Source organism: Gastrolobium bilobum, unplaced genomic scaffold, assembly GCF_033153095.1.
Source record: "Gastrolobium bilobum isolate Gb01-03AN ecotype WA unplaced genomic scaffold, APGP_CSIRO_Gbil_v1 utg16135, whole genome shotgun sequence".
In the NCBI taxonomy this organism is placed as follows: domain Eukaryota; kingdom Viridiplantae; phylum Streptophyta; class Magnoliopsida; order Fabales; family Fabaceae; genus Gastrolobium; species Gastrolobium bilobum.
Genome location: NW_026899035.1, coordinates 490,362 through 500,190, shown reverse-complemented (window position 1 = coordinate 500,190; position 9,829 = coordinate 490,362). Strand labels below are relative to the sequence as shown.

Below are 9,829 nucleotides of genomic sequence, written 5' to 3'. Positions count from 1 at the left end.
TGGTGGTGGTGATGATGATAGTAGTGGTGGAGAGTGATTGAGAGAGATAAATGTTTCTCATTTTGTACCGGAACAAAAAAAACAAAAAATTTGTGATTCTCGTTCCTGTTCCCTAGCATAAAAATTAAATGATTCATTATGAGAACAAAAAAATAAATCAATTTTACTAACCAAGTTTTTTTTTATCTATTTATATTATCGAGAACAAAAATTAAAAAGAACTGATTTCGAGAAGATTATCGTGCACACCCTAAGTATAAAGATATAAGGAGATTTTTTTTTTGACATGATTCAATTAAAATATGTTAAAATAATAATTTCTTTTTTGGTAATCTAAAATAATAATTTTTGAATATGTCAAAGTAACGAGGATAATTTATATTTCTCAGAAGTCATAAGAATACGAACTTATTTTGACAATTTTATTTATTTATTCATTTATTTTTTAAAAAACTTAGCTGACACGGGACACGGGACACGACACGACATGACACGCCAACACGTTAATTCTAAAAAATGACATATTTTGACACGTTGAGACACGTTTTGATATTAAATAATATTTTTAATATATATAATAATATAATTTATATTTAATAGATAATTAGTCCATAATAAGTCATATAACCAATCAAATATTCAAATTTCATAACATAAATATAAACAAAATTAATTTTTTGTACCTTGTTAATTTTTTTATGTCAAATTTCATAACAGTAAAAAATTGATTTATAAATGATTTTTTTTTATTTTTAGTTAATAAAATAAAATTAAGACTAAAAAAAAAAACGTGTCCATATGTCGAAAAAAAATTGACTGCGTGTCCAAAAAATATGTCAGAGCATGTTCAAGAGTTGATCACGTGTCCCAAACACAATTTTAAAAAATCAACGAATCCGTGTGCTTTCCAGGTCATTGGAACTTTTTTTTTTTTTTTTTTTTTTGGAAATACAATGAAAACTAAAGCAACATTAAAAAAAGCCCTATACTGGGCACAATCTTGGGAGACTAACTCCCCTCAAGTCATTACGAAGGTCATTGGAACCTTGTAAGTGGACCCTAAGCATAATCATTTTAAAATTATTTGCAAGTTACTCTCCCACCGACAATTGTCACCTTAATGGATAATACGTTAATCTAAATTTTTAAGTTTCATTAACGCTACTAATCCTTCGTTAATAAATATATTAATTACAATGCTTTTACTTTAATTTCCAAATTTTAATTCAACCAATTTTTTTTTTCTTTTGTCACTTTCTCCCGTCAGCACCACGCGTGCATTGCAAGTTCCATTATTTTCTTCTTATGTTTGATCAATGTTTAACTAGATGGTTTGCAATTTTCCCAAAAATTGCAAGTTCAAACATAATATAGATTGTATTTGCAATAAAATATTTTGAGGATTATTATAAATATTTTATTTTAATTTTTAAAATAAAACTGATTTGATCTTAAATTCATTTTAATTTTATAACTGTGCAGCCGTAAAAAATTTCATTAATTTAGTTTAAATTTTGATTAATTTATTATAATTTGTTTTAATTTTTTGAATCATCATTTTTAACTTTGTTAGTATACAGTTGAAGAATAATTTAGTATTTTAGAGACATGGGATTTTTTTTTGTTGGTTAGAGAAAAGGGGATTTTCGTTCAAATAATCCCATTTTCATGATGTTTGATTTTATAAAAAAAAAATTGAGAGAGAGAGAAAAAGAAAAAATAAGAAAAATGGAAAAAATAATAGAGACAAATTAATGAGAAATACAATATAAAATATCATTTACAGTAATTACTTAATTACCTTTTATTTATTTGTTTAGTAGTTTACTTAATTACCTTTTAGATTGAGCAAGTCATACAATACAAAACTTTTACTCTGTAAAATGGATTTTCTTATTTTATTTATTTATTTGTAAAGAATACATTCTTCATATCCCGAAAAAAGAATACTCTAATCCCGAAAATTAAGCCTTGCGTTAAGCAAGTTTGTTGACCTAAAAGTTAGAACCATTTGCAGAGGCCAAATACACACATGAACAAATCTAGCTACAAGCACCTAACAAAAAATTTGTTGACTACATTGCTAATGAGAGCTTCTAATACTTCCTTATCAGCGACAAAGAAGAGTGAAAGGAATCTCCTATACTTGGGCTGGGCCTAAACACTTTGCTTTGGAACAAGTTTAAGTCCATTCTACTACAGAAGGTGAAGTTAAAGAGGGGTGTTCAAGTGTATTGAATTTACCTTCGGATGTAACAACGTTCGGTTTTGTTTAACCAATCCAATCTAAGAGGGGTGAATGTCTTTCAAATTCACTTGTTATTGCCAGGGACGGAAAACTAAACGGACCATTCTAAAAATATTCATTCAATCAAGAGCTCAAGTCTTGATATCATTAGAAAACCACCCTATTTAAATTATAACTTGTCCTTAAATCCAAATTTCCTTTATTAATATCCAAGAAAACCAACCATGTTAGATATTTTATTACTGTTCCAAACAGGTAAATTGGGCCCAATACCCGAGTCCCATTTTTGAGACTCCCTCCATGAATATTCACTTACGTTATTCGCCTTATCAATCTAGAATATATTTTATTATAATTGTAGAATTTTCATCCTCATATACAAATCTGACCTATTTACATTGTTTACCCCAATCTTATTCTGACTTGACGTCAGGGTATTTGTATGCAGAAAAATAATTTTATAATGAAAAATAAGAGAGAGAGAGAGAGATTAAGATCTTAAATTAGATAGAAGTGTGATATTTTTTTATTATCAAATGAAATTTTATGTTAATTAATTATATATCTTAATTTTTTTATTAAGAAGACAATTATAAAATCCCTAATTTTTTATTTATTAAATAAAATTTCATGTTAACCAGACCAGTCCATACTTTATTAATAAGATCTATGTAACGTCAGTAATAACCTAACCTAGTTTCGTGCACCCTACAATTTAAAAAACTGAATGAGTGAAAGAGTGAGAAATGTGTTATTTATTTCTGAATTAGATATTTATGATTGTCTCCGTTGCGCGATAAGGCTGTGAGAGACACACGCATCGCATCGCAGAGCAGAGTCAGAGTGTAGTGTGAAACTGTGGAAAATGGCTTACAATCTTTGCTCTTCACCTTCTTCTCTCTTCCATGATCCACCCTTCATCTCTTGTTCTTCTTCTCGCAAGTTCCTACTCCGAAACTTTCCTTCTTCCTTTCAACCCTCTGCTTCCCTCACCTCCCAATCCAAAACTTCTCTCCACGTCTCTTTACAGGAACCTATTCCGGAACAACTAGCACCGGACGTTAACTCCGAAGAAGACGCAAACTTTGAGGACCCAGTTGGAAAGTCTTCGTCTTCCTCGAAAAGTTACATCTGGGTCAATCCTAGAAGCCCCAAAGCCAAACAACTTCTGAAGAAATCTTATGATTCCAGGTACAATTCTCTTGTCAAACTTGCTCAGTCTTTGGATTCATGCAATCCCACTGAGCAGGATGTCTCTGAAGTTTTCGTGGGCTCAGGGCATAGGTTTTTAGAGCAAGACGTTGTAGTTGTTATCAATAACATGATGAATTCCGAAACTGCACCTCTTGTTCATAAATACTTTAAGGGGAAGATTAGAGTAACTAGGGAGGTGATTCTTTACAATGTCACCCTTAAGGTGTTTAGGAAGTGTAGGGATCTGGATGGAGCGGAGAAGCTGTTTGATGAAATGCTTGAGAGTGGAGTGAAGCCTGATAATGTTACATTTTCAACTATAATTAGCTGTGCTAGGATGTGTTCTTTGCCAAATAAGGCTGTGGAGTGGTTTGAAAAGATGCCTGCCTTCGGGTGTGTACCTGATGATGTTACATACTCGGCTATGATTGATGCTTATGGACGGACTGGTAATATTGATATGGCTTTGAAATTGTATGATCGTGCCAGAACGGAGAAATGGCGCATTGATACTGTAACGTTCTCAACATTGATTAGAATGTATGGGATGGCAGAAAATTATGATGGATGCTTAAATGTCTACGAAGAAATGAAGGTTCTGGATGTTAAACCTAACATGGTTATTTATAAAACTCTGTTGGATGCTATGGGAAGAGCTAAGAGGCCCTGGCAGGCCAAGACTATTTATAAAGAGATGACAAATAATGGATTTTCGCCCAACTTTGCAACTTATGCAGCTCTTTTACGAGCCTATGGTAGAGCACGATACAGTGAAGATGCTCTCATTGTTTATAAGGAAATGAAGGAAAAGGGAATGTTTTTGAATACGAATCTTTATAATACCATTTTATCTATGTGTGCTGATGTTGGATACACAGACGAAGCATTTAAAATTTTTGAAGACATGAGAAGTTCTGCAACTTGCAGTCCTGACAGTTGGACATTCTCGTCCTTGATTACCATATATTCCTGCAGTGGAAACGTTTCAGAGGCTGAAAGAATGTTGAATGAAATGATTGAATCTGGATTCGAGCCTACTATTTTTGTTCTGACATCTCTTGTCCAGTGCTATGGAAAAGCCAAGCGTACTGATGACGTTGTGAAGACATTTAATCAACTCTTGGATTTGGGCATCATTCCAGATGGTCGTTTCTGCGGTTGTCTTCTGAATGTTATGACCCAAACACCAAAAGAAGAACTTGGTAAGCTAACAGATTGTGTGGAGAAGGCCAATCCGAAGCTTGGGTCTGTCGTAAGATATTTGGTGGAAGGGCTGGAGGGTGATGGAGAGTTCAGAAAAGAAGCAGCGGAACTCTTTAATTCAATTAATGGTGAAGTAAAGAAGGCCTTTTGCAATTCTCTGATTGATCTTTGTGTAAACACAAATTTGATGGACAGAGCAGGTGAGCTTCTGGACTTGGGGTTGACCCTTGAGATATATACAGATGTACAGTCGAGGTCTCAAACTCAGTGGTCTTTGCATGTAAAGAGTCTCTCACTTGGAGCTGGGCTAACTGCATTACATGTTTGGATAAATGACTTGTCTAAGGCTTTGGAATCTGGAGAGGACCTTCCACCACTGCTTGGAATTAATACTGGTCATGGGAAACACAAGTATTCGGACAAAGGTTTGGCCAGTATATTTGAATCACATTTGAAGGAACTCAATGCTCCATTCCACGAGGCTCCTGATAAGGCTGGCTGGTTTTTGACTACACAGGAAGCACTCAAGTCATGGCTGGAGTCTAGGGTTTCTTCTGAATTAGTTGCTGCATAATTTCTGAAATCCATTATTTTAGGTGTTCCAACTTTCACCGTTGATAATGTTTCAGGGAATGATGATGTGCCTTGTAGTTTTAATACATTTTCCTTTGTCTTTTGAGGAAAATTTTGTATTAAATTCAGAAATAATAATTGTTTTATTTTTTGATGTCGTATAGAGTAAATGAAGCCCTGATACTGGTATATATTGTCTTAGATTGGTGGTTATGGTTCTTTGCAGTTGAGAGATCTAGGAAATTATAAATTTCTTCCGAATAATATATTACGATGATGGTTATACTTATAATTTATTTTCGTTTACAACTTCTTACAACCATATATTAACCGTTGATTTTCGTCAATCAACGGTTATTATTTATTGTGAATTAATAATTAATTAATGAGTTTAATTTGAAAAAATAATAACCGTTGATTGATGGAAATCAACTGTGTTAATATATGATTATAAGAGGTTGTAAACAAAAATAGTTTGTAAGTATAACTTTACTCATATATATTATATGCAAAAACTCTTGCCAAAAATTCCTTTTTTATGTAAGATGCAAACCACGTCGGGCGTCAAAAAATGTATGTGCGTAGGAGAGCAACCCAACAATACACTAGTACGGTTTTCTATTATAGACACAGTGCTAGTGATTTTTCTGTTGGTTGAGGTTGAGGTTGACCTTATTTCGATTAATTATGTGGGCAGGGGGATTGACCTTGATTAAAATTTGTATTCTTTGAGGAAGATCAGTAACATTGAAATGGTAGGGCTTATGGAGTGCATACCATGACATTGGGAGCTCAAATCCTCCTTGCACTTGGAGCGCATAGCCACATGGCCTTGACATTGTTTTCTTTGTATTACATGGATTTAATGTGTAATTTTAATTTTAAGGATAGAAGGTTATGTTCATTTAATAATTATAATTATGTATTTTAAAGAATATATAATTATAATATTAAAGTTATATTTTTTTTCAGTAGATAATTTTTGAAAAGAGAAAACATATAATTTTAATATTATAACTAGAGTTCATTTTTTCTACAGTCAATGTAGATAACTTATATACACTGAGCCCAAAACGACGTCGTTTTGAGGAAGAAATCAAGGTATTTTTATAATTACAATTTATTTCAGGGTTATAATAGTTAAAAACATTTGCCGAATCTACATAGGCCGAAGCCGGAGACTTGAACACCAGATAGGCATTCTTTTTTCATTATAATTTTTTAGTTTTTAAATCCAAAACGACATCGTTTTGAGAGTGAATGTAGATAACTTATCTACATTCACTTTAGAAACATTAAATCCTTATAACTATGGGAAAAATATTTCTTCAGTCACCGGAGATAAAGTTATCTCCAGTGAGCTCAAAACAACGTCGTTTTAAGGGAGTTATAAGATTAAAAAATTATAATGATAAAGACTAATATAACCCTACAATATATTATAATTACAAAAATACCTTGATTTCCGCCCCAAAACAACGTCGTTTTGGGCTCACTGGACATAACTTATCTCTATTGACTAGAGAAATCCTTTACCGTATAACTATATACTCCATAAAATATATAATTATAACTACTAAAAGAATTCAGTTACAATCTTTTTTCCCTAAAAATAATTACGAAATGTTAGATTGAAGGGGAAAAAATTACTTAGAGCATATCATTTTTTATTTTTCAAATTTTTTAAGGAGAAGGTTATACTTATAACTTTTTTTTTACAACCTCTTACAATCATATCTTAATACCGTTCGTCAATCAACAATTATCATTTATTGTGAATTAATTATTAATTAATGAGCTTAATTTGTAAAAATTATAACCGTTGATTGACGGAAATCAACGGTGTTAAAATACGATGGTAAGAAGTTGTAAAAAAAAAAGAGTTGGATAACCTTTCTCATTTTTTAATTATATTATCCTTTTCATTATTCATTCATTAGGCATTGAGCTTAGAAGTGAATCCCCTCTCTTTCCATATTCAAAGACACCCTAAAATGCTCTCAAAGTTCCGAATCCTGAACCGATTCACGCATCGTCTGCATCCAAGAATCACCACCTTCAATGGTTCGCATCGCTTCATTTACTGCAACCCACTTTGCACATTGGTAAAGTCGCAAACAACCCCCGAATCACCTGAACTTCCTGATTGGGTCAAGAAGGTTCTCTGCAAATTCCCTCGTGAGTATCTGATCACTTTCTTAATCAGTTTTATTGCTCTGCTAGCTATAGACTATAGTAAGAGTAAATGAAAAAAAAGATATCAAATTGAGTTCATTTTTTGGTGTTGAACTTTTTTTTATGAACAAGAGAAATTCGAGGCCAGGAGTACGACTACAAGAATAACATCGTGACCATCAAAGTGGTATGTGTTGGAATTTATACATAAATTGTATATACATTCTATTGGTTATGAATAAGAAGTGGGTCAAGGAAGAAAGGAAAAAAGGGAAGTTGAAGAGGTGTGTGGGTTTAAGAAGTTCCACGTTGGACAAATAGTAAGAGGGGAGAGAGTTTATAAGCTTCCACCTCACACTCCTAAATTGGCCTTTGGGTCACTACACATTTTGTAGAGGGGGAGGAGCTAGGTGGGCTTAGGTCCGGCCCGCACGCACCGTCGTCCGTCCGGCTGGTGCGGCGGATCGTACATGTTTGTTAAATAAATTTTTTTTATTAAATAATTTTTTAATTTTTTGTCCAAAATACTCCTGTGACTATCCGTTGCTTCCCTCCAATTTTTCAAACTCAAACGTTTCTACCTGCTGATTTTTTGAACGTTTTGAACCAAATCGGTTCTTACCTTTCGTGAACCGGTCACCGGTTGTATCTGTTCACCGAATTGGTCACCGATCGTTCCCGTTCGCAGTCATCAGTCACGGCGGTTCGTCGCCGGCGGCGGTTCATCGTAACCGGTCAGTATCTATAAATAGACCCTGACCTCCCAGAAAAATTGTCCAGTTTTCTGCACTGTTACTTTGCTGGAATTTTTTCTTCTTCCGGTTTGCATCCTCTTTTCTGTTTTCCAGTGTACTTTCCTCTGACAATTTGTTGTGTTCGTTTGGGCTGTCGACCGGTAGTGCCACCATTTCTCAGACGAAATCCGTTCTATCCTGGGAGACACTTGTCCATCAACCTTTGGCATCAGTGCAGGGACAAATTGTTTTAAGGATACACATTCTGTGGGCTCAGATTTTTTTCCATTACTCTGCATACATTCATCTGTCTGTTCCATTATACTGACATCAAGTAAGTCTGGTCTAATTTCTATAATTGCATTGTGTTTGATAATTTTGATCATTAATCTCTTTTGTTCTACACATGGATTCAAACCTTTTAGTGATATCACCCACTGTCTACTGTAACCCTGAGAAGTTAAGGGACAAGCTTTGCTGCAAAGGTTGTGGTTCTATCAAGAGCAATGAAATTGTGGAACCTTCGAAGCCCAAGGAACCAGAGAAGCCTAAGGAGCCCGAAAAGCCCGAGCAACCAGAGAAGCCTAAGGAGCCCGAAAAGCCTGAGCAACCAGAGAAGCCTAAGGAGCCCGAGAAACCAAAGGAACCAGAGAAGCCTAAAGAGCCTGAGAAGCCCAAAGAACCCGGGAAGCCTAAAGAACCAGAGAAGCCAAAGGAGCCTGAGAAAACCTGAGAAGCCGAAGCCTCAACCACCTCCTCAGGTTCCCGTGTGTCCACGGCCACCAGAACCACTACCGCCGGTGGTTGTTCCGATTGGGGTATGCTGTGGGTCATGCTATGAAGGTAGGCCTGGTGGGCCATGCTTTCATGGTTACGGTGAGCCACTGCCATGTTATGGAAGACCTGTTTATGATAGTTATGGTGGTGGCAGACCTTGTTACGTGAGCCGTTGTGATGAATATTTCTGTGAAGAAAACCCATCTGCCTGCACAATTATGTGATATCTCTCTCTCATTCAAAGCCAAGCTCTACACTCCATCCATTGGATCTGGCCATTCTTGCAACTGGACTTTTATTATTGGTTATCCCAGGATTAAATAATCTTTGTTTTTGTTATTACAAATTAATAACGGTGTTTCGGGGGGAATGAAAATGATACGAGGAGCTTAAGAAAGAATAAAAGGCGTGTTATATTATTGTAATACTTTCATAAATTAGTGAAAGTTTCTTTCTTTACGTACAATTTAATTACTATAAATCTAGCTAATTTGCATGATGGATTTGCTTCTAAGTAAGGGTGAAAATTGATTTGCTCTGAAAGGAACTGCTTTGGTGGGTAGTGGTGCTTAGAAATGCTGGGCAGCGAAGCCCTCACAACGTGTCCTCTTTGTATTGCACTTTTTGCATTGTTGAAAAAAAAAAAAAAAAACCCACTAATTGATACTTTTTTAATCAGGTCAGTGTCATGATAGGGATTTCCAATTTTGTTTCTACAAAGTTCCTTTCTATGATACTCGTGGTGTAGAAAGTTTTCTCTCTAGTAAATCTGCTTAATGAATGATGATGCTCGTTTTCCCAATGTTTGTCATGAATATCAAAAAGGAATAAGGTGGATAGATAGATACTAATTCATTTGTATTTACATTACAAATTTATTTTGCCTGGTATGTTTTGTTTTTTTGCAGTGGGAATTTTCTGTTAG

At 34.5% G+C, this 9,829-nt stretch overlaps 2 protein-coding genes across 2 annotated transcripts; both read left to right on the top strand.

Moving 5' to 3' along the window:
• The first annotated feature begins 3,025 nt into the window (after nt 1-3,025).
• LOC133286445 (pentatricopeptide repeat-containing protein At4g16390, chloroplastic) lies at nt 3,026-5,421 on the top strand. The gene has a single exon (XM_061483866.1). It carries the CDS (start codon nt 3,114-3,116, stop codon nt 5,217-5,219), a length of 2,106 nt encoding a protein of 701 aa, XP_061339850.1. The 5' UTR covers nt 3,026-3,113; the 3' UTR covers nt 5,220-5,421.
• Nucleotides 5,422-7,384: 1,963 nt separating this feature from the next.
• LOC133286447 (uncharacterized) lies at nt 7,385-9,468 on the top strand. Its single transcript, XM_061483868.1, is given in 4 exon segments — nt 7,385-7,396; nt 7,528-8,127; nt 8,293-8,856; nt 8,858-9,468. Coding segments are annotated over 2 exon segments (594 nt in total). The 5' UTR covers nt 7,385-7,396; nt 7,528-8,127; nt 8,293-8,533; the 3' UTR covers nt 9,129-9,468.
• The last annotated feature ends 361 nt before the right edge of the window (nt 9,469-9,829 follow it).